The sequence below is a fragment of the Eretmochelys imbricata genome, chromosome 1 (genome assembly GCF_965152235.1).
Source record: "Eretmochelys imbricata isolate rEreImb1 chromosome 1, rEreImb1.hap1, whole genome shotgun sequence".
Taxonomy (NCBI): Eukaryota; Metazoa; Chordata; order Testudines; family Cheloniidae; genus Eretmochelys; species Eretmochelys imbricata.
This window is the reverse complement of record NC_135572.1, coordinates 221,200,064-221,225,259: the sequence shown is the minus strand read 5'-3', so window position 1 is coordinate 221,225,259 and position 25,196 is coordinate 221,200,064. Positions and strand designations below refer to the sequence as shown.

Sequence of the window (25,196 nt, the reverse complement as noted above, 5' to 3'; positions counted from 1 at the left end):
CCGTGCTAGTGAGGAAGTGGGGGCTAGCCCGCGAAAGCTTCTGCCCAAATAAATGTGTTAGTCTCCAAGGGGCCCCAAGGACGCCTCCTTGTTTTTCCAACTGGCTGGAATGACAGCGCCACTCACGACGGAGGAGAAATAACAGTGTACGTTTTCTGAGCTCCGTTCTGTCTTTCCTGGTACTTGAGGACAGTGTGTCAGGCCAGGGAGACCAGGGTATGTTGCGGAAGTGAGAGCAATGTGGAGAGACATGGAGCAGGGCTGGGGGTTGGGTTCAGGAAGGAAGGAACGCATTGCACCTGGGTGGGAGGAGGGACAGAGCATGCAGAAGCTGTGTGTTAAAGGACACCTGACATCATTTTGGGAGGAGGCATGGAGGTGCAACATAGTCTGGGACACAAGGTATAGTTTCAGCATGACTCCCAGTGCTTTTGGAGAGAAAACGGGTTCACAGTAAGGTGGGAGGCTTAATTCTGAGGCTTTTTCTAGCAATCCAGAGTTACACTAAGGAAGGAAAGCTCTGCACCATTTTGCTTCTCTGACAAAGCCTGGTAGATTTTGCATGCTAACCTCTCTCTTTCAACTAAGCTTGCTACAGAAGACTGTAACATCTACCAATCTGCCTCTGAAGCCATGTGTCATGACTGATGATGGTGTGTAAGGGTCTGCTTACGGTGGGGAATGGATGTAGGGAGGTTCTGCTTGCGGAGAGGAGTTAGAGAGAAGGAAACATGGCAGATTCAGAAAAAGATGCAGGAACCTTGGGATTCAAAGGGTTCATTCGAACACTCCCAAGGTGTAGGTGGGTTTGCGGTAATGTTGGGATGGAAGGCCATTCCACTGGATAGTTTTCTGGGGAAAAGGGAACACTGTAAAACCTTAAACCCATTCCGATCCTCATGAGAGTCACAGCTCCAGCATGAAGGGGGCCATGATTGAGGGGCTACCTGCGGAGCAGCTTACTGTATACAGGAAGCCCTCCTACAGATACACCTCAATCGCACCCCCTTGACTACCCCCAGTTCTTCCCAAAACAAGTGAAATTCACATGCAAAACTCTTTACAGCCTCAAAAGAAGAAAAGAAAAACAAAACCCCTCAAACTCAAACAAACAACAAACATAAAGCAAGGAAAAGTAAAGTTAAAGTGACACTTCCAACATGGCATAGCTCTACAACTGTAAGTCTGTGGGAAGATAACAGTATGCTCCTCCCTAATTTTGTTTTTTAAAAAGCCATTTTCTGGCAGTATATGTGAGAGACACAGAGAAACTTAGTCAACCTTTGGTATATCAGAAATGCTCAGCCTCTTGCTCACTCATCTCCGTTGAGTTGCTGGATTTTTCCTTCACTTTCTAAATCTAGATTATTTTTTTTCCCCATTCTGAGAACAAACTCTCCTTGTTTCTGGAATTCATGTCACACACACTGAACTCAGATAGTTTGTCACACGTAACTCATAGAGGAGACAACTTTCAAACACTTCTATTCAGCTGAAGAATGATCAGCAAAAACTTTTTTGTGAGCACAAATCTTTTAAAAATGCATCTGAACCCAGATTCAAAAGGCTTCACAGAAGCTTGGGGTTCTCAAAAAAAGGAAACTTGGCACAAAATGGGTTTTGGAAGAGACTGACACAGGAGAGTTTTATCTAAAAAACCAATTCAGAGAGTAAAACAGCCTCTCACACCCAGCTTTGCTGATGCCCCTCAATCCTAACCTGCGGTCTCCCATTATCTAGTTCTCAAGTGTTTCAGGCTATCCGGCTCCTTTCTTAGGTAAGGAAGGAGTTAATATTCTCCAGTCTGTTTTTGGTTGTCAGAGTGAAAGTGAAACGAAAGGCACTGGCAGTCTGAAGACTCATTCAGAGTTTGATTCTAGCACACATGCCTGATGTTTTAGGGTGTCTGGAACCCCTTTTTTGGGGCACAGAATGAATCTAGGGCTCATCCTCATCTGTGGAGTGCTGGCTCTGAAGGCTGGTGAGTTTAGGAGGTGTCAGGGATTCTGGCTGGTCTACAGGGATGCCTCTTCAGAAGGCCCATTATAGCAGGGGTGGCCAAACTCTTCCAGCCGCATAGCACAATCTTCAGAAGTTCCAAAGCCAGGGCACACCTGCCAGGGCTCCCCTTGGACCTTCATCCCTGCGTCCGCTGAAGCCCTGAGACCCACCTCCCCTTTGGGCAGAAGCCCCTACTTCACCACCCTGCTGCAAGGCAGAGGGCCTGAGCTCCTCCCCACCCCCCAGTCTGTTAAGTGGAGAATGGGGGGAAGGGAAGGGGGGCTCCGTGAGCCGCACTTTAACGGTAAAAGGGCCGCATGTGGCTCATGGGCCACAGTTTGGCCACCCCTGCGTTATAGGCTCAGGGAGCAAGAGGGGGAACAGTTTGATTAGCAGCTTTTGTCCCAGAAGGGATTAGACAAGTGAGCCCCTGTGCCCCCCCACCCAAATGATGGATGGACCAGAGGGAGGTGTGATAGTATAAGCTGATAATCATGGGGGAGTGCCTGGGGTCTTCCAAAAGGATGATGGCAGTGGGGAACGGGGAAGTAATACCAAACTGGGAAGAGGTACTTCAGGGGAGGTGTTTCAGGGAAGGATGGGAATTGTGTGGTGGTAGCGTGCCCCAGGGCTCACCTGGATCATCCCTGTTTCTATAGGGCTGCCCTAGCAAAGGGCAGGATGTCAGTGCCAATGTCTTGTCCCGATGGGGCAGCAGGTATGTGTATGTATGTGTGTGCACCCCACCTCTCAGCTGGTTCTTCTCCTTCTCAGCAGAGCTGCCAGTGGAGCTGGCCCCGGGGTCCCAATTACGCTCTGTGGATGTGGTCTTGGACTGTCATTATATAGAGGAAGCTGTGGGTGGATTTCCGGGTGCCTTTGCCGGATCATTCTCCTCAGACCCTGCCACCCTAGTGCTGAGAGGTGTCAGCGTTGCCGATGATGGAAGCTTGGACAGTGTCACCAATTATGAGGCGCCAGGCACAAATACTGACTCCGCTTCTCCCATCATCTTTGAAGTCTCAGGTGAGTGAGGAGCTGGGGATAGGAGAATTGCCATGCCAGCCACAGTAAGCCATGAGTGAACTGAAATCTGCACAGACTCAAAACACAGAGCCCTGCCCCAGGGGCTCACAGGACATGTGATGGACAAAGGGATAGCAGGATGAATGGCACTGTGTAAATAGAGACAGAGTCACTATCTATCAACTTACTTACATTAGAGGGACAAGGTGAGTGAGGTAAAATCTGTTATTGGAGCAACTTCTGTTGGTGAGCGAGACAAGCTTTTGACCTACACAGAGCTCTTCTTCAGCCCTCCTTGAGATCCGAAGAAGAGCTCTGTGTAGCTTGAAAGCTTGTCTCTCTCACCAACAGAAGTTGCTCCAATAAAAGATATTACTTCAACCACTTTGTCTCTCTAAAATCCTGGGACCAGCATGGCTACACGAACACTGCTTACCCACATGACCCCACCACCACAATATCTGAGCACCGCATACTTATTAATGAATTACTATCACAATGCCCTTCTGAGATAATTGCATTGGTACTCCTAGTGAAAAAAGGCAAAGCCATTATTTTCACTGATGGAGATTGAAACCCGAATAAACTGCCCTGGTGATAATCAGGCTTCACCTGTATAAATTGTATCATACAGAAGGGAGTTTGCACTCTGGCTAAAATCCCAGTTATATCAGTAGCTAAAGTCTCAAGATAGACAAGGCCATAGACCAGAATATTCATAGATTTTAATTAATATGTTCATCTATTTAAGGCGAGAAGGGACCATTAGATAATCTAGTTCAGGGCTTCTCAAACTTCAATGCACCGCAACCCCTTTCTGACAAAAAGAATTACTACATGACCCCAGGAGGGGGGACCGAAGCCTGAGTCTGTATGATTCCCACTGTCCCAAGTGGGAAGCCAAAGCCAAAGCCTGAGCCACAATTCCCTGGAAAGGGTAGGGGTTAAAGCCGAAGCCCAAGTGTTACACTAATAAAAATGATACCAACAGGATCTTGTGAGAGGGACAAGGCAAATTGCCACGTTTATTGTAAATACAACAAAATATTCCTATATGCAATTTCTATATAGATCCATTCACACACACAGACATTCACACGCAGGTTCTACATAAAGGTTGTTATAGTTACCAGCCTAGATGTTGCTCGTGCCAAGTCACTGGCCAGGTGGCCTGGACACAAGAGTGGAGCCAAGTCGTTGTCAGATGCGCATCCGATGCTCCTGGAGGGTGGTCGTAGAACCAGACTCAAAGAACACAAAGTCCCTGGACCCAATTTTTTAGGTCTCTGGTTCAATACAAGTCTATGGAAGTTGCTTCATCATGCTGAATTTACAACTGAGATGACCATCAATCAGCAGGTCATCCATGACGGCTCCATGATGGGTAGGTGTTATCTTCTTGTTCTTCCTTGATGCGTTTTGGGTGGATTCCGGTTCTCCCTCCGGGGGTCATCCGGTTATCTCCACTTTGCATATTCTTCAGCCCATCGATATCAAGGTTGAAATTCTTAGGATTAGGCTGGCACCATTTACTAACCAATTATTTCCCTGCTTCAGGCTCTCAATTCCATGCACTCATCATTCATTCTTTTACTTAACAACACAATCTGTGACTCTTGATTCATTTAACAAGTTTTATCCCACTATCTGTTTTTCCCTCTTTGGATACCAAGATTTACATAATGACAGGTTTCAGAGTAACAGCCGTGTTAGTCTGTATTCGCAAAAAGAAAAGGAGTACTTGTGGCACCTTAGAGACTAACCAATTTATTTGAGCATGAGCTTTCGTGAGCTACAGCTCACTTCATCGGATGCATACCGTGGAAACTGCAGCAGACATTATATACACACAGAGATCATGAAACAATGGTAATAGCCCATCCAAAGTGACAACTCTCTTCACAATGTGCATGATAATCAAGGTGGGCCATTTCCTGCACAAATCCAGGTTCTCTCACCCCCTCACCCCCCTCCAAAAACCACACACACAAACTCACTATCCTGCTGGTAACAGCTCATCCAAAGTGACCACTCTCCCTACAATGTGCATGATAATCAAGGTGGGCCATTTCCAGCACAAATCCAGGTTTTCTCACCCCCCCACCCCCATACACACACAAACTCACTCTCCTGCTGGTAATAGCTCATCCAAAGTGACCACTCTCCCTACAATGTGCATGGTAATCAAGGTGGGCCATGTCCAGCACAAATCCAGGCTTTCTCACCATAACCTCAGCCATGCGGAACGCAATGCCATCCACAGCCTCAGAAACAACTCTGACATCATAATCAAAAAGGCTGACAAAGGAGGCGCTGTTGTCATCATGAATAGGTCGGAATATGAACAAGAGGCTGCTCGGCAGCTCTCCAACACCACTTTCTACAAGCCGTTACCCTATGATCCCACTGAGAGTTACCAAAAGCAACTACAGCATTTGCTCAAGAAACTTCCTGAAAAAGCACAAGATCAAATCCGCACAGACACGCCCCTGGAACCCCGACCTGGGATATTCTGTCTACTACCCAAGATCCATAAACCTGGAAATCCTGGGCACCCCATCATCTCAGGCATTGGCACCCTGACAGCAGGATTGTCTGGCTATGTAGACTCCCTCCTCAGGCCCTACGCTACCAGCACTCCCAGCTACCTTCGAGACACCACTGACTTCCTGAGGAAACTTCAATCCATCGGTGATCTTCCTGATAACACCATCCTGGCCACTATGGATGTAGAAGCCCTCTACACCAACATTCTACACAAAGATGGACTACAAGCCGTCAAGAACACTATCCCCGAAAATGTCACGGCTAACCTGGTGGCTGAACTTTGTGACTTTGTCCTTACCCATAACTATTTTACATTTGGGGACAATGTATACCTTCAGATCAGCGGCACTGCTATGGGTACCCGCATGGCCCCACAGTATGCCAACATTTTTATGGATGATTTAGAACAACGCTTCCTCAGCTCTCGTCCCCTAAAGCCCCTACTCTACTTGCGCTATATTGATGACATCTTCATCATCTGGACCCATGGAAAAGAAGCCCTTGAGGAATTCCACCATGATTTCAACAACTTCCATCCCACCATCAACCTCAGCCTGGTCCAGTCCACACAAGAGATCCACTTCCTGGACACTACAGTGCTAATAAACAATGGTCACATAAACACCACCCTATACCGGAAACCTACTGACCGCTATTCCTACCTACATGCCTCCAGCTTTCACCCTGACCACACCACACGATCCATCGTCTACAACCAAGCTCTGTGATACAACCGCATTTGCTCCAACCCCTCAGACAGAGACAAACACCTACAGGATCTCTGTCAAGCTTTCTTACAACTATAATACCCACCTGCGGAAGTGAAGAAACAGATTGATAGAGCCAGAAGAGTTCCCAGAAGTCACCTACTACAGGACAGGCCTAACAAAGAAAATAACAGAACGCCACTAGCCGTCACCTTCAGCCCCCAACTAAAACCCCTCCAACGCATTATTAAGGATCTACAACCTATCCTAAAGGATGACCCTCCACTGTTACAAATCTTGGGAGATAGGCCAGTCCTTGCCTACAGACAGCCCCGCAACCTGAAGCAAATACTCACCAACAACCACATACCACACAACAGAACCACTAACCCAGGAACTTATCCTTGCAACAAAGCCCATTGCCAACTGTGCCCACATATCTATTCAGGGGACGCCATCACAGGGCGTAATAACATCAGCCACACTATCAGAGGCTCGTTCACCTGCACATCCACCAATGTGATATATGCCATCATGTGCCAGCAATGCCCCTCTGCCATTTACATTGGTCAAACTGGACAGTCTCTACGTAAAAGAATAAATGGACACAAATCAGATGTCAAGAATTATAACATTCATAAACCAGTCGGAGAACACTTCAGTCTCTCTGGTCACGCAATCACAGACATGAAGGTCGCTATCTTAAAACAAAAAAACTTCAAATCCAGACTCCAGCGAGAAACTGCTGAATTGGAATTCATTTGCAAATTGGATACTATTAATTTAGGCTTAAATAGAGACTGGGAGTGGCTAAGTCATTATGCAAGGTAGCCTATTTCCCCTTGTTTTTTCCTACAGCCCCCCAGACGTTCTGGTTAAACTTGGATTTAAACTTGGAGAGTGGTCAGTTTGGATGAGCTATTGCCAGCAGGAGAGTGAGTTTGTGTATGTGTGTGTGTCCCCGGGAAAAAAAAAAAGGGGGGGGGGTGAGAGAGCCTGGATTTGTGCAGGACATGGCTCACCTTGATTACCATGCACATTGTAGGGAGAGTGGTCACTTTGGATGAGCTGTTACCAGCAGGATAGTGAGTTTGTGTGTGTGGTTTTTGGAGGGGGGTGAGGGGGTGAGAGAACCTGGATTTGTGCAGGAAATGGCCCACCTTGATTATCATGCACATTGTGAAGAGAGTTGTCACTTTGGATGGGCTATTACCAGCAGGAGAGTGAGTTTGTGTGTGGGGGGGGGGGTGGAGGGTGAGAAAACCTGGATTTGTGCTGGAAATGGCCCAACCTGATGATCACTTTAGATAAGCTATTACCAGCAGGACAGTGGGGTGGGAGGAGGTATTGTTTCATGATCTCTGTGTGTATATAATGTCTGCTGCAGTTTCCACGGTATGCATCCGATGAAGTGAGCTGTAGCTCACGAAAGCTCATGCTCAAATAAATTTGTTAGTCTCTTAGGTGCCACAAGTACTCCTTTTCTTTTTGCGAAGATTTACATAGGCATGACAAGGGGCCCCCGCGCGGGAAGAGCATCAGGGTGTTGTTTTAAAGAACAGCATTGTTTCCTCAAAGTTCTTATCACTTTCCAGCACAGACTCTTCATCCTGTACTGGCCTGAAATAATTAGCACTTTGGCCTTGCATTTGTTACAGAGTGAAATTCAGCAACATGGAACTGATGTTCATACCTTTTTACAATACCTATATACTCTTTTGTCTATCTTTATTTCTCCTACTACATAATTATAATTCTATCATACTTTGTGGGCGACCCAACACAAGGGCTTCAGCCCCAGCCAGAGGATCTGTAACCTGAGCCCCGCCGCCCAGGGCTGAATCCCTCGGGCTTCAGCTTCGGCCCCGGGCAGGGGGGCTCAGGCTTCAGCCCCAAGCCCCAGCAAGTCGAAGCCAGCTCTGGCGACCCCATTAAAATGGGGTTGTGACCCACTTTGGGGTCCTGGTCCACAGTTTGAGAACGGCTGATCTAGTTTAACATCCTATATAGTGCAGGCCATAAAATTTCTCCCCTTTATCCCTGTATTGAGCCCAGTCACTGGTGTTTGTCCAGAAAGGCATCCAATCTTGATCTGAAGACTTAAAGAGATGGCAATTGTTCCAAGAGTTAATCACCCTCTCTGTTAGAAAATCTGTCTTATTTTTAATTTGAATTTGGTTGACTTCAACTTCCAGCCATTAGTTCTTTGTTAGGCCTTTCTCACTAGATTAAAGAGCTCTTTCACACCTGATATTTTCTCCCCGTGGAGGCCCTTATACACAGGAATCAAGTAACCTCTCAGTCTTTTTGATAAACTAAGCAGGTGGAGCTCTTTAAGCCTCTCATTGTAAACATTTTTTCCAGCCCTCAAATAATTTTAGTGGCTCGTCTCTGAACCCTCTGTAAAATTTTCAATGTTTTGTTTAAAATGTGGACATCACGTTTGTACAAGTATTCCATTATCAGTTTCACCAGGGGCATACGCACTAAACTCCTGTTTATATGTTCAAGGATCACATTAACCCTTTTTGCCACAGCATCACACTGGGAACTCATATTGAATGTTTGTCAACTATAGCCCCTAAATCTGTTGGATGGTCACTAGTTTCAGGATACAGCCTCAATTTTATAACGAGGGCCTGCATCTCCTGTTCCTAGATGTACAGTTTTGCATTTGGCTGTATTCAAATGCAAATTGTTTGCTTGCACCTAGGTGTAACAGTGCCTTTGTGGGTCACGACTGAGAATACCAAATTCAGGACAAACTGCTGAGAAATAGGGCGGACAGACCCCAGACTAGTGGTTATTCTCCCATGAGATATACCAAACCAGCAACAAAAGTAAACTTCTGTTTCACCACACTGGGTAACAAGAAGTCATAAAAGCAGTTTCCTTAGGCATTCCAGTCCTTGTATCACCACTGTAAACACTAGACTTAGAGATGAGTGGTTCTTTAAAACCAATTTAATCAAACAAAAGCTTCTTCTGCCCAAAGGACCAGCTACACACCCAGGTCAATAATATATTACTCAGATCTTACCCAAAAATCACGCTGTTGCCAATCCTTTAGTATGCACAATATAAAGGTTTATTTATAAATGAAAAGAAAGAAAGGTGAAAGTTAAAATTGGTTAAAGGAATCAAGTACATAAAATAATTGCAGAGTTCTTCGTTCAGGCTTGTAGCGGTGATGGAATAAACTGCTGGCTTAAGTCAAGTCTCTGGATGCTTCCAAATCAATGGAAGGTCCTCGATCCCTTGGCTAGAATGCTCCCATTAGTATAAGTCCATACATAGTCCAGAGGTTTGAGCAGGAAAGAGGCAACATGGAGGTGTTTCCAGGGCCTTTTATAGCTTCTGCCATGTGGAGGGAAACCCATTGTTTCAAACAAAGAACTCAGCACAGCTCGTGGAAAATCACAGGTGACAAGATAATGTTTGGAGTCACATGGACAAGTCACATGTCCATGCATGAATAGACACAGTAGAAGCCATTACCTATACTTCAAACAGCATGTTCACAGGAAAGTCCATTCAGGGTAGGTGGGCGTCTTCCATTGTAAGTTAAATGTTCTTTTGATGGGCCACTCAATTTCAATAGTTCCTCCAAGATGTGCTGGCTAACTACCTTGTGGGCACTACCCCAGGCACAAACATTTGAAATCCAGGTATAGAACCAATGCTCATAACTTCAAACACAAAGTGTTACATGCATACAAATAGCATAATCATATTCAGCAAATCATAGCCTTTCTAGAGACACCTTAATTGACAACCCTCGTACAGTATTTGTTGCAGTTATATAACAGTGATAGCAACAATGATCTGTATCAGAGGTGGACAAACTTTTTTGCCCAAGGGCCGCATCTGGGTGGGAAAATTGCATGCAGGGCCATGAATGTAGGGCTGGGGCAAGGGGTTAGGGTGCGGGAGGGAGTGCGGAGTGTGGGAGCGGGTGCGGTGTGTAGGAAGCAGCTCAGGGCAGGGGATTGGGGCAGAGGAGGGGTGCGGAGTGTATGAGGGGGCTCAGGGAAGGGGGTTGGGGTGCAGGAGGGGGTGCGGAGTGCGGGAGGGGGCTCGGGGCAGGGGTGCAGGGAGGAGTGCGGCAGGGGGCTCGCGGCAGGGGGCTCGGGGCAGGGGGCTCAGGGCAGGGGGTTGGGGTGCAGGCAGGGTGTGGCAGGGGTGCAGGTAGGGTCCAGCAGGTGGCTTAGGGCAGGGAGTTGGGGTGTGGGGTGCAGGAGGGTTTTAGGGTGCAGGCTCTGGCCTGGCGCTGTTTACCTGGAGCGGCTTCGGGGTGGCAGCAGCATACAGTGGGCCCAGGGCAGGCTCCCTGCTTGCCTGCCCTGTCACTGCGCCGCTCCCAGAAGCAGTGCGGGGCCCACGGGGGTGGCAATCCCAAGGGCCGAATCCGGCCCACGGGCCGTAGTTTGCCCACCCCTAATCTACCTGGTCATATTTTAATCAGATAATGTCACATCAGGTTACCAACTGGTCCAGTTCCTTCTGTATGATTGCCCTATCCTCATTGCTATTTAGCACTCTGCCAGTCTTTGTGTCATCTGAAAATTTTATCAGCAGTGATTTTGTATTTAATTCCATATCATCGACAAAAACGTTCTTAATTCATGTAACATGTGCTGTATTGGTATGGTGTTCATGCTAATTTTTAGAATCACATTGGCATGCAGTACTGAGCCAAACACCTTACAAAAGTCTAAATGTCTTACATCTGCTTTTGTCAACCAAACTTGCAATCACATCAAAGAATGAATTCAGGTTTGTTTGACAAAATCTATTTAAAATAAAAGCCTCTGGAGAGGCATTAATTATATTTCTGTCCTTTAATTTTTTTATTAATTGAATTAATTGTATCAGAGATTCTGTTATTTTGCCGGGGACTAATATCAAGCTAACTGCCCTATAGCTGCCTGTGTCATCCTGCTTGCTGTTTTGAAACGTGGCAGAACATTAGCACTCTTCCAGTCTTCTGGAATTTCCCATGTGACAGGATGTACCTGGCCCTTCGAGGCCCCTTGCTGGAGGCCTTGTGGTCCTACTGCACCCTGCCCCAGGAAAGGAGCAGTGAAGGTGGGTCCTACAGGCCTGCTTCGAGGGGTTGCATAGAAGCAGCCAATCAGAGCCCCGCAGGATCAAATAAAAGCTGCTGCTGGGCCTGAGCAGGTCAGTTCCTAGCTGGGCCCAGAGGAGCAAGGCAGGTGCGCCTTGCTGGTCACAGGAGCTTGAGGGAGAACTAGAGGGAGGGTTCTGGTGCTACTTGTGTTCTGTGAGGAGGAAGAAGATCTGAGAACTTCAGCCCTAAGGGAAGGGTGAAGAGAAGGGGGCTATGTGGGAAAAGGCCCAGGGAACAGCAGCAGCACACCAGAGGCAGCAGTATGTGGCTGCGGTTTATAGGATTCCTGGGTTGGGACCTGGAGTAGTGCATGGGCCTGTGTTCCCCCACTGGCCACTAGCAAAGTGGCCTAAGCCCCAAGAAGGGGACAAGCTTCCTTTAGAAGCCTGAGCGAAGGGACTGGATTTAAAGGTCCCAGAGGTGGGTCTGAAGACCCTCACGTGGGCAGATAGTTTGTTGGACATTTGCTACCCCGGAAGGGGTTCATCTGTTGAGGACAGTGAGTTGGCCAGAGGGCTGAGCCACTGAAGACCTGCCTAGTGTGGCTGACAACCTATAGAGGGTACCACGAGTGGGGAAAAGAGGATTGCAGTACCACACCCAGCCAATAGGAGGCATTCAGGAGATGAGTACCCCATCGCACCCCAATATTCCAAGCTTTATTAAAAATGAACATCAGTGGGCCAGAGATATCCTCAGCCAACACTTTTTTATGACTCTTGGGTGCTGGGGACCTGGTGATTTAAATTATTTTGTGCTTTATAGATATTGGTTAACATACTTCCTAGTTACTAAGTTCTTGAAAATACTTCATCATCCTCATGTGATATGAGTATGTCATCCTGCTTCTTTTAAAATACAGAACAGAAATATTTATTGAACACTTCTGCCTTTTCAGCATCATTATTAACAATGTTACCATCTCCATCTAGTAATGGGCCTGTACCATTGCTAGGATTTCTTTTGTTCTTCATATACTTACAAAACTCCTTATTGTCCTTGCCCCTGCCAGCCATGCATTTTTTCTTGATGTCTGTAACTTTCTTTATCAATTTTCTACACTTCATAACTTCAAAACTGGAGCCCCTCTGAGTTTCAGAATATGCCCTTGACTGGCACCAGACCCAATGCTGGTAGAGGCATCAACATTGATGTTGGCACCATCGGCCCTAGCATTGGAGCCATTGTCACAACTATCAGCATTGGCATTTCCTGAGAGCTACTTTTCATCCCTGTCACCAATATACTCCTTCTCTACCACACTGACCAGGGACCCTCACCTGAGGAGTGAGGTCGATACCGCCAAGGGTACTCTGAAGCATGCAGTACTGAGTCCTGGTGCAGAACTAGCATTAGATGGGGCATACCCAGTTATGCCAGTATCAGTACAACCTGCCACCATGGCCTCATTGGCCTGCCCTCCCATAGATCTTGGAGCAGGGTCCCCTCCCATGTCTCAGCAAAGAGGAGAAGATTTCAGTTGCCTCTGGTGTTGGCCAGAGCACCCCCGTCAGAACTGGAGGGAGTCTCTGAAGATGTGATAGAAGCAGTGAGGGAAATGCTCCAGCTGCCTTCACCACCAGAAGAATCTTCTTTGTCCCTGGACAAGACAGTTACAGTGGCTCTGATACCAGCTGTTGATGACTTCAGCTGGGCATCCCAGGAGATACTCTCGAGGACAGTGGATACAGGACACTGTGGTCCAGGAAAACGCACGCAAGGTATTCAGCAGCCTCAGCACCTGCAAGAATTGCCCTCCTGATCAGTGAGGGCATCCTAGATCCAGCTAAGATCTGCTGAATACTCCTAGCCTCACCCCTTCTCATTGCAGTGGGGGAGCTGTCTTCACCCAAATTCCATTACTTAGGCAAGGACAGCAAACCAGCAGCCTGCAGCACTGGCTTCCTCAAGGGGTTAATATTGGTCTGTCAATCACCTTGCTTCCTTTCCTGATTGGCTAAATCTGTCCTGATGTTACCGCCTTAGGCCCTTTGTGAGACATTGCTAGGCCGGATAGCAGTGAGGGCTGGCTCTGCCCACCTGATATTTCCATTGGTGTGGTTTTGTGATTGCCACATGTTCCATGTTGCTGGGTAGAAAAAAACACTCTTTCTCTGGCACTGTAATTGGCAGAGGAGGCTGAGCTTGGAGCCTAATGATTGGCCAGGGCAAAATCATATTTCGATTGGCTGCTGCCCTCCCCGCCTGAATTTTTTATTGGTGGGTGAGACCTGTTGCTAGGCGGAGTAGCCGGCGCTGGGACTTTGCAAGGGTAATACAGGATCGCGGGAGAACTTAAAAAATGGGGGCCAGGTGTGGGGTATCTTGGGATGGATGTTTTTGCACACTCTGCCCCAGGTGGTCCTGCCCATGCAAGTCAGTGCATATCCAGGCGTGATTTCTGTAGGTGTACTTACACTCCTGGACCCCAGGAGCTGCTACTGCGTGGCAATTTTGCAGTGTGCAACCCTGGGCTCCTGCACTCTAGTCCACCACTGCCATAATCACATAACCACATAGATAAAGATAGAGGCACACTCAGAGAGAGAGAGAGTGCAAAGTTGCATGGTGGAGTTGATGGTAGAGAGGTAGAGAGCAGGGATAAGTAAGAGCAAGAGGGAAGGTGTGGGATGCAGGTAAGGAAGAAGGTGGGAATGAGGGAGGATAGGAAGGGGAGAGTGGGGCAAAGGAGAACATTGTTGCCGGCACCCAGTGCCGAGAGGCTAAACAACAGCTCGGGTTGGTTCGCCACCCGGTGTGCTACACCCAATAATCACAACGGGGTGGAGAAGCAGAAAAGTTTATTTGCAGCTGCAAAAAGGTACAGGGAAAATAGAATCTCAAATCCTGTATATAGAGCAGGAAGTTACACAGGCTTTTATACATCCTTTTTCACAGCGTATTTATCCAATAGCAAGCTGCCCTAAGTATTCATATAGCCAGCCAATCCAGTTCCCAGCTAGTTCCCTGGTTCTCTGTATCATTTGTTAACCTATACATTAAGCTGCTTTATTCAGCATTTTTCTTCCATATCTGCCCTGTTTGGCCTTGTTTAGTTTCAGGCATTCTGACTCTGCAACATATTGTTGCAGATCCTCAGCATAACTGCTGCGAGTGCCTCCAGGCAGGAGGGCCAAGGACACTTGGGCCTAGTACGCAGAGCTGCTGTGAGTGCCTCCAGGCGGGAGGGGGGGCCAAGGACACTTGGGCCTAGTGCGAGGGGGCTTCATCGACACTCGTGGTCTTCCATCCCCTCGAGTTACCTAGTGGCCATGCCCCAGTGTCCCCAACAACATGATGAAGGGGGACACATAACTTACGAGGAGAGGCTTAGGGAACTGGGGTTATTTAGTCTGCAGAAGAGAAGAGTGAGGGGAGATTTGATAGCAGCCTTCAAATACCTGAAGGAGGGTTCCAAAAAGGATGGAGCTAGGTTGTTCTCAGTGGTGGCAGATGACAGAACAAGAAGCAATGGTCTCAAGTTGCAGTGGGGGAGGTTTAGGTTGGATATCAGGAAACACTATTTCACTAGGAGGGTGGTGAAGCATTGGAATGGGTTACCTAGGGAGGTGGTGGAATCTCCATCCTTAGAGGTTTTTAACGCCCAGCTTGGCTGAGATGATTTAGTGGGGGTTGGTCCTGCTTTGAGCAGGGGGTTGGACTAGATGACCTCCAGAGGTCTCTTCCAACCCTAATCTTCCATGATTCTATGACACACTTGGATGGGATGTGGGGCTGCTGAAATGGTTAGTGGAGGAAAGCTACAGGTGAGAGATCCCGGCTTCACTGATAGTGAAAAAGGAGGAGAAGATAGCAAAAGGAAAGGAAAGGGTGGCCTTTTCTAATCTTGCTGAAAAAATCAGCAAGATTTTGAATGGAAAAGTGGAAATGGCAGGAGAGGGGAGAGTTTAAGGATGGACATGAGAGTGGCAAAGAAGTGGTGGGGATTTGAGGATGGTCTGCAATGAGAGTGCAGAAGTGCTGTTTGGCTAGAGAGAATGTAGGAGGAGAGAGCCTGAGAATCCTGATACCCACAGTTCTGTGCTGTCAAGCAAGCAGCTATGTAACCTGCTAGCAAAGTATGTCACGCTACCCTCTCGTGCCTGGTCCGTAGGCTCGACTGGATACTTCTGCTTCCACTTACTGCTTCCTTGGGTTTGTCTACACTGCAATTAAAAACCCATGGCTGGCCCCCGTGCCAGCTGACTGGGCCTCAGGGACTCAAGCAGCAGGGCTGTTTAATTGCTGAGTAGGCTTCTGGGCTTGGGCTGGAGCCCAGACTCTGTGACCCTCCCACCTTGCAGGGTCCTGGAGCCAGGGCTCCAGCCCAAGCCCGTACGTCTACACTGCAGTTAAATAGCCCTGCAGCCTGATCCCCATGAGCCTGAGTCAGCTGGCATAGGCCAGCTGGGGGTGTCTACTTGCAGCATAGACATACCCAGTGAGATCAAGTGGTAGAAGTCTGTGTTGTTGATCTGAAAGTCCTGAGTTCAAACCAGTTGATGATACATGCAGAGAAAAATCATGGGTAATGATGTAATTTAAAAATGTAATCATATCATCGTAATGAATATGCATCAAACCCAGCAGCAGAATTACAGGTACTCTGTTCTTCGGACTCTGCAAGCACCTTCCTCACTGTGCACCTTTCAAACTGGCTGCATGTTATACATTTGGACTATCTGTGAAACATCTCGGTATGCTCATGCTCTGTACTATACATTTCCTTGCCCTCATGTCCCACCTAGACACCAAGCAGCAGAACCTGCTGCCTTCAACTGAGGACAGAGTTCCTTCGTGGAAGAATGTGCACTTCACCCTGGATCTGCAACTTGCCAGGGATATAAGGGAGGGATACAAGGAGAGGAGGGGGTGCAAGAAAGGGAGTATCACAGCTACAGGACTAGCTGCACTTCAGTCCTCTTTCTAGTCTCTCTCAGAGAACCTAAATCAGGTCTTGGGCCTCTTGCCCTTGTCTGTTTTGGGATGGAATCTTGTGACTCTTCCATACTTGGATCAGGTCTGGGACCACTGCCCCATGTATGACAACTGCTTATCACCGTGCAGGTCCAGCTAGGTTTGGGGCACCTGTGTTTCCTTCCCATGGGAACCTGTGACCAGTGATAATGACCAACAAAATAATCAAATATTTTAAAACAAGATCATAGAATCATAGAATATAAGGGTTGGAAGGGACCTCAGGAGGTCATCTAGTCCAACCCCCTGCTCAAAGAATATTTACTTAGCAGTTGAAACAAAGTTTTTCTCCTCAATCATAACAGTTAGAAACTTACCTTTTTAATCGAAGCTGAGATTCTCATGCAATTGTTTGATTTCAGCGGGGGCTATAAGAAAAAGTTGGCAAAGCTGTTACAGGATCATCTTGAGCCATCTTCTCCTTTCTGCCTGGACCATCCCAGATGGTTACCTGTTGGGAAGCCCTTAATCGAAGACATTCTCACAAAAAACACCTCACCAGAGCCAGGCCAATATACAGTATTAACAAATTATTTAAAGTGCTCCCATATTTTGTCATGGGGAGTATAGCTGAAGAGAGTGCAGGGCAACAAGAAAGATTGGCATGTGCTTCAGTAACAATAATGGATTTGGCAGGTAGATTTTCTCTTTGACAAACACTCATCTCTAGCTGTTGCTGCACCCTCAATACCTCTTCCTTTTTTAGGCTGGAACCTTTAAGGTTTCAGCATCCCCTTTGCTCCTAGGTTTAGGCTTGGGAAGAATAAACCTTGCTAGCATGGTTGGTATGTAGGCAGGTAGGTATTTCCCAATTTATAGCTCTCCCTATTGTTCCCTTAAGGTATCGTCTGTCTGTTATTGTTTTGTTCCCTGTTGTTTTTCCCCAACAGCCTTTGAGCTTATCCAGTCTGGCTGCAAAGTTAAAGCAAACAGGTAAACTCAGGAATATATGAAACAAGCTGGGAGACCAATGTTACATGCTAAGGCTCTTGTGTTTGCATAGCAGAAGCCTGACCCCATTTTAGACTAGGTGTAGACACAGCCCTTGGTGTCTCACCAGATTAGGTCCCTACTGAAACTTGATCCTGTTTTTCCTGTTCCATTCATCTAACTACATGTCTTCTCTTTCTCATTACAGAAACTTTGGTACCCATCCCATATGCGGAATCCCTGCTGCATGCAGACTGTGCTGGGGAGAAAGTGACCTGTGAGATCTCTCCATACAGCTTACACCTGGCAGATGAGGGGCCCAGCCAGGCCTCCTGGTTCATGGGGACCCTGAAGTTATCCAGTGGGATCAGCATAGCCCTGGTGCTGAAGGTCAGCAATGTCAGGGAAGAAGATGAGAGAATGGCTGTACTGCACCCAAGGCTGAAGGTTCCTATAAGCAAGGAGGGCACAGTGCTGACCACAGGTAAAGAAAGTGGCGAATGAGGGGAAAAGACTTTAGGGTTGATGAGAGAATGCACCTACTGCACCAGGGAGCACTAGGGGAGCCAGACACTCCAGGGCTGAAGCCTCCACATTAAGGAGTGCTAGGGGAACTAGAGACCCCAGGAATAGCACCCCACTCTGTAGTCTGGGACTTAAGGGAACTAGAGAAAAGGACTGCACGTGCTGTGAGTCAGCAGGATAGATAATCCTTCCCTTCTTGAGGGAAGCTCAAATGTACGGGGCCCTCCTGCTATCTGCTGGATGTAACCACTGGGCCACCAGTGTGATCCCTTGATCACTCTGCCCTTGCACTTCTGTGCCCCTTGACTCCCCAGTTCTGGCCCCGCTGTTCTCCCCACCACTGTCACTATAAGACTATAACAGGGTTTGAAAAAGGGCTAGATAAGTTCATGGAGGATAGGTTCATCAATGGCTATTAGCCAGGATGGGCAGGGATGGTGTCTCTAGCCTCTGTTTGCCAGAAGCTGGGAATGTGCGACAGGGGATGGATCACTTGATGATTACCTGTTCTGTTCATTGCCTCTGGGGCACCTGGCATTGGCCACTGTCAGAAGACAGGATACTGGGTTAGATGGACCTTTGGTCTGACCCAGTATGGCCGTTCTTATGTTCATTATTTGCCACACCACTGTGACCCTTGGCAAGTGCTGTGTCTGCTCTCCAAGAGTTCGATGTAGCAAGGAGAGCAATATACTCTTACTCCCCGTATCCTGCTAATAGCTCTGCAGCCTGCAGGATGGGATCTTCTTGTGGGGAGACACATGTCCAACCCTTCAACCCAGCATGGCCAGTCAGTCCACAGCATGCTTCCTCCAGGTGGGTGGAGCTGTGACCCAGTCCCTGGTGTCCTGCCAGGGGGAGTCTTCCATAACCACATATATTTAACACTCTCTCAGTCTATTTGTCTTTCTCCTTCTCTTTGTTCCTAGTTGAATTCCAGTTGTCATCTCGCACCCCTACTTTGCGTACCCGACTTGGCACCTCCGTCACCCTGGACTGCAGCTTTGCCTTGGCTTCCAGCTCTCCGCTGGCCTCGCTGGAGTGGAGGCTGCAGTACCGAGGCAGCGGGCGTAGAGTTTTCCACTACCAGGCGGGGGACGTGGCACAAGCAGAACAGTCAACGGCCCACGTGGATGTGGTGCAGCTGCTGGAGACTGGAGATGCATCGCTTAGCCTGCAAGGAGTGGGTGTGGGGGATGAAGGGACATACATCTGTTTAGTGTCCACCCTCCAGCACCAGGCCCAGAACATCATCCAGCTGCAGTTGGTCGGTGAGGCAATGATGCTTTAAGAATACCTAGTCAGGGGGCAATAGGGGAGACAGGCCCCATTCACTGGAACCTGACCATTCCCCATATCTCTCTGCTCCCCTCCTTGCTTCCCCAGCCCCACCCAGTGGGGATGAGGGACTCCTCTGTACTACTCCATTCCCTCAAACACAGTTTATCACCAGCTGGATTTAATTTCCTGTTTGCCCCCCTCCAGAGCCCCCGAGAGTCCGTTTGTTCCCAGAGTTGGTGTCACGTGAGGGGGATGGAGCCACTACCCTGACCTGTGAGATCTCTGGCTATTACCCCCTGGATGTGTCAGTGAAGTGGACACGGGAGGCCCCTGACGACAAGGACAAGATCCCTATCTCAGGCTCAAGCACATACTTCTCCAGCCATAGGCAAGCCCAGGATGGCACCTATGGCATCAATTCATACCTGAGTATCAACACAGCCATAGAGCTGGGACCTGTCACCTACAGCTGCCATGTCTCACATCTGGCCCTTGAAGAGCCAATTACAGCTAGTGCCCAGCTCAGGACACCAGGTAAACAGGGGGAAAGGAGGGCGAGTTCTCCTTATTGCCCCTGCCTCTCAGCTTTTGCTTCAACCCTCTGATCTCCTAGCTCCAGCTTTTCCCTCACCTCTCAATTCTGGGGTACTGAAGCCCCATCCCATTTGGAGCACCCTCCCATTTCCCCTGCCTGCCCTCATTCCCCATCCGTTCTTTCCTCTCCTGGCTTCTCCTGGCAGTCGCACTTCCTCAGCTCTCATTGCACCCTCTACAGCTCTTTGTAAAGCATGTTCTCTGCATCATGCAGCACCTTACACTGTTAAGGGGGCAGTGATTTCAAGGGAGCAAAAAGGCAGCACACGGACTCCTTATTGGGAACCTAGACAAATTGGAGGATTGGGCCAAAAGAAATCTGATGAGGTTCAATAAGGATAAGTGCAGGGTCCTGCACTTAGGACGGAAGAACCAATGCACAGCTACAGACTAGGGACCAAATGGCTAGGCAGCAGTTCTGCAGAAAAGGACCTAGGGGTGACAGTGGACGAGAAGCTGGATATGAGTCAGCAGTGTGCCCTTGTTGCCAAGAAGGCCAATGGCATTTTGGGATGTATAAGTAGGGGCATAGCGAGCAGATCGAGGGACGTGATTGTCCCCCTCTATTCGACATTGGTGAGGCCTCATCTGGAGTACTGTGTCCAGATTTGGGCCCCACACTACAAGAAGGTTGTGGATAAATTGGAGAGAGTCCAGCGAAGGGCAACAAAAATGATTAGGGGTCTGGAACACATGACTTATGAGGAGAGGCTGAGGGAACTGGGATTGTTTAGTCTGCGGAAGAGAAGAATGAGGGGGGATTTGATAGCTGCTTTCAACTACCTGAGAGGTGGTTCCAGAGAAGATGGTTCTAGACTATTCTCAGTGGTAGAAGAGGACAAGACAAGGAGTAATGGTCTCAAGTTGCAGTGGGGGAAGTTTAGGTTGGATATTAGGAAAAACTTTTTCACTAGGAGGGTGGTGAAACACTGGAATGCGTTACCTAGGGAGGTGGTAGAATCTCCTTCCTTAGAAGTTTTTAAGGTCAGGCTTGACAAAGCCCTGGCTGGAATGATTTGATTGGGGATTGGTCCTGCTTTGAGCAGGGGGTTGGACTAGATGACCTCCTGAGGTCCCTTCCAACCCTGATATTCTATGGTTCTAACCCAACCATGCCCCAAGGACCCCTATACACTGTTGTCTCCAAGGGAACCAGGACCTTCTTTGCCCCCACCCCCTTCCTTCCCCAATAGGAACTCAGCTTAGTCCCTGCTCCCTGTGGCACTGTTCTAATGAGATCCTAATCTTTCCCCAGAAACCTTGCACATCTCTCCTCCAATAGGATCCCAGCCCTGCCCTGTGTGTGATCTGTGTGAAGAATTTTAGCTCTCTGAAACAGACTCAGATGAGCTTCACATCACTGACTCCCCCTCTTTCTCCAACAGAGCAAAAAACATCTAATGGGCTTGTGGGAACCTTCATTGCTACTTTCATCTTCCTTGCTGCTCTTGTTGGCCTCATGCTCAGGAGAAGAAAAGCAGGTAAGAGTGTAAAGCACTTCAGCCCTCTCCCTAGACTGAGGTTCCACAGTCAGAGCTCATCTCCTGCTCCCTATGGTGCCGCTGGCTGTGAGACGCAGAGACTGGAGTAGCTTGGAGCACCTGCTACAGCCAGCACTCCTGCCACTCTAATTACAGTGCTTCCTGTAGGGAGTCGCATAGCTGGAAGCTCCGTCACAACCAGCTGTCCTGCCTCCTTCCCTACAGCAGCCTTGCTGGGAGAAGCCTGGACCGGAGTATTTGGGAGCTCCCCTCGTACTTCGTGCGCCTACTTCCTTTCCATTTTGCCTCCTTGAGGGAGAAGCTGGAAATGGAGTAACTGGGAGATGATTCCATAGCTAGTTCTCCAGCTTCTCTTCTTACAGTGTCTCTTGCTGGGTAGGAGAGGGGGTAGCTCTTAGGAGTGTTAGTGATGATAATGTAGTACTCAGACCTGTATATTTACCTGAGATAGAATTTTGGGTCTTGTTTGCTCATTTGACTTTTGATATTTTTATATTCTTACTAATATGTATGAACAAAGATACTGGGTGTTACATCTGCCCACAAGCAGATCAGGTGAAAAGAGATAAGAGATAGTGCTAAAGTGTTGTTGGGCAGAATGGGTGTGTAATATAAAAGCAGTCACTTGAAGGACAGTCCTGCCTCAACTCCTCTCCCGAGATAAGGTCAAGCAACCAGTCGGGAGGGCAAGGGGGATGGGAGGGGAAGGTATAAGAAACACTAAAAGCCAAAGAAATCCCTGTCCCTGACTGGAGCACAACCTCACTCCTTACTCCTCCCATGGGATATGAAAGAGGTGGTACTGAAGCCCCCAGACCCAAAACCCTCCAAAATGACAATACATTATAAGGGGTAGGATCAGAGGTGCACTACTTCTGCTCTTCTACTTTCTGTCTGCATGACAAGAACCAGGGCAGGGCGAAGGGAAAGCTCTTAATAGTAGTACCATCGCCTGGTAGCTGCAGATCATGGAAGAGAATGGCATTTTACTGATTGTTTTTGTCTTCCTGAATCAATTATTTTTCTTTCTTTTCAGCTGATCCAAAATCTGAGGAATCTCTGGAGACTTCAGGGTAAAAGGGACAGTTAACTCAGTTACCCTTATTCCTGCGCCCCCTCTGACAGACCCCGTACCAGATGAAGATCCAGCCACTCAGAAATTAACCTCCCATTTTACATTAATGGAGCTATCACCATTTCTAGGGACCCTCTTGCAGCTCTATAGGAAGGGATTGGAGGACCCTTGTGACCCTGGAAAGGTGGAGTCAGAGAAAAGGGGGTGTCTCCATCATGTGAGTGGGGGTAATACCATTAACCTCACTGGAACACTGTTCTTCTCACACTTTCAGGTACACAGAGCTAGATACACAAAGGGATGTAGACGTTTTAGGTGCCTAAGACCAACATTTAGGCACCACTGAGATCCTCAAACCTCTGCTCAGCTGGTGCCTAACCCTTTAGCTACCTAAATTCCTTAAGTACCTAAGTTTCTGCCTGTGGACATACACAAAATCACCTAATTCCTGATGCCATTGAGCTGCTTGGTTCCCTAGCTCATGCATAACCCCTGGTAGGATTGTCAACCTAGGCAATACCCTGCCTTTGTCGCCTGCAGGGCCTGATCCCAGAGGCATGCTCAGAGCATACCTATCAGAGCAGGCCTTGAACAGAGACAGCTAGGAGCAAGCAGGTCAGAAATTTGGTGGGTGTGTGTATACACATATGTGTGTACTGTCACTTTGCCCATGTCATCCCTAGCTTTTAATCCCTCCACTGGCTCTCCCTTCTCTATCACATCAAATATAAGCTGCTTATATTCACCTTCTAGTCCTTTCTTGGCCATTTCCCACCCTACCTATCATCTCTCATTTGCTATTGAACTGTTGATGCTCATCTCTGATGGGCCCATCATGCCAGCCTCCATTGGCCACAGGTTACATTTTCAGACAAGCATCTTTCTACTTTCTCCCACGCTGTTCAGCACACTTGGGAGGGGCTCCTTGAAAACATCCATAAAGCATCCACCGTCAAATACATCCACAAAACTCTCCTTTGCCGCGACGCCTGTAATATATTGACAATGGTTAGAATGCCAATCGTCCTGACCATTATTGTCTCATTGCTTCCTTTTATTCCCCTACAAGTCTCTTGCTTTACGCTCAAGATTGTAAGCTCTTTGGGGCAGGAATTGTCTTTTTGTTCTGTTTGTACAGTGCCTAGCACAATGGGGTCCTGGTCCACAACTAGGGATCCTATGTGCTACAGTAATGCAACTAATAACCTTATTAGCTTAGTGGACAGAGCACTCCCCTATAATGTGAGAGACCCAGTCTATATCCCTGTTCTGCCTGAGTTGGAGCAGGGACTTGAAGTCAGTTCTCCCACATCCCAGGTGAGTGCTCTAACCACTGAGTCGTTGAATATTCTGGGGTGGTTATGTCTCAGTCTCCCCTGCTGCAGCTGTTCCACTTGATATAAATGAAATATTTTTGGAGCCGGGCCTCTCCCACATCTCAGGGGATTGCCCTGACCACTGAGCTACAGAGTCAAACTCCTGCTTTGACTCCTCTTTCTTAAATAATTATTTAATTATTTATAATGAAGAGGTTCTTCAGCAGGAGAGATTGAGAGCCAGTTACATCCCTTGTTAGTATCTTGATGAAGAGCTGTGTTGGGAAGCTCAGGGTGGAGAGGGAGTGGGCGAGAATTGGGGCTCACTCTGTAACTGGCTCAAACAAGATACGGTATTCACTGCACTTTGTGCTAGTTTGAATCTGACCTCTGAATAAAACCGTGTTGTTATTTTTCTAACACATTTCCACTTTAACTCCAAACTCATCTGAATTGGAAAGTCTGGGGAGGGAGAAGCATCATGCCACCACTTCTCAGGAGGGGTGGAAGGGTGAAATTGCAGTGACAGATCACAGTAAAGGTTTACTGGTTATTATACAATTCTCTTCTTTGTCCTTTTCTTCAGAAGTAATAAGGTAAAAAGAAGTATTTAATTCCCAGCCTCATTCTGTAAAGGGCAATATGAAGTGTAACTGATAGGAAACAAACTGGGGTAAAGGCTGTCTCAGTAATGATCCCCACCCCCATGCAGGAGTTTCAACCACGACAGCAGAAAGAAAACTCAGCAAAAAGAAATGGGGGGAGGGGAGGAAGACTTCAGGACCGGACTATATTTGCATACACACACCTAGGTGTTCAGCAGACAGAGCTGCATTGCCAAAATGATCAATTTTGGCTGGTTTTGGGATACAAAACACTTTGAATGCAGGGATAATGAAATGTTGTTATCCTTACTGTATGAATAAAGGGCAGCAGAACTGTGCTTAGCATGCCCTGATTGAAGGGGTCACCCTAACCTCAAACCCACTTGCTAAGCAGGGGGTAGGGATGTCACATCCCAGTGAAAGTTAGAGGGGTTAGGGATAGATGTTTTTATCTAGTGGGGGGGCTCTGCTTTAAAGGGTTCTAGATACTATTTGATTCTCTTTAGTGTTCAAAGGGAGAGTTGAGTAAACTCAATTAAAAGTTCTTGTTTCTGTTGGGTGGTTACTAGAGCTGAAATCACTGATGAGCAGCTCTAAGCCTTCAACCTGGTGTGAGGACAGTGTTGTAATGAAAGACAAGAAGCAACAGTAGAGAGGTTTCTCGCTGTCCAGGGAAATCACTAAGGGTATGTCTACACTATTCACCGGATGGCGATTGATCCAGCGGGGATCGATTTATCGTGTCTAGTCTAGACGCGATAAATCGACCCCCCAAGCGCTCTCCCATTGACTCCTGTACTCCACCGCCATGAGAGGCGCAGGCGGAGTCGGCGGGGGAGCGGCAGCAGTCGACTCACGGCGGTGAACACACCACGGTAAGTCGATCTAAGTACGTCGACTTCAGCTACGTTATTCACACAGCTGAAGTTGCGTAACTTAGATCGATCCCACCCCCAGTGTAGACCAGGGCTAAGAGCTG

General features: G+C 47.9%; 1 protein-coding gene across 3 annotated transcripts; it reads left to right on the top strand.

Annotated features, from left to right (window-relative positions):
* Nucleotides 1-1,165: 1,165 nt before the first annotated feature.
* Nucleotides 1,166-24,032, top strand: LOC144269009 (tapasin-related protein-like). Of its 3 annotated transcripts, XM_077824468.1 has the most exons (7): nucleotides 1,172-1,981; nucleotides 2,776-3,027; nucleotides 17,528-17,803; nucleotides 18,774-19,115; nucleotides 19,330-19,659; nucleotides 21,105-21,200; nucleotides 22,258-24,032. In XM_077824468.1, the coding sequence occupies exons 1-7, from the start codon at nucleotides 1,933-1,935 to the stop codon at nucleotides 22,296-22,298; spliced, it is 1,386 nt and encodes a 461-aa protein (XP_077680594.1). In that variant the 5' UTR covers nucleotides 1,172-1,932; the 3' UTR covers nucleotides 22,299-24,032. The 3 variants fall into 3 exon arrangements, with proteins under 3 accessions (XP_077680578.1, XP_077680588.1, XP_077680594.1); XM_077824452.1 differs by lacking the exon at nucleotides 22,258-24,032 and having other exon boundaries at nucleotides 1,166-1,981; nucleotides 21,105-21,622; XM_077824462.1 differs by lacking the exon at nucleotides 22,258-24,032 and having other exon boundaries at nucleotides 1,168-1,981; nucleotides 2,779-3,027; nucleotides 21,105-21,621.
* Nucleotides 24,033-25,196: the final 1,164 nt, after the last annotated feature.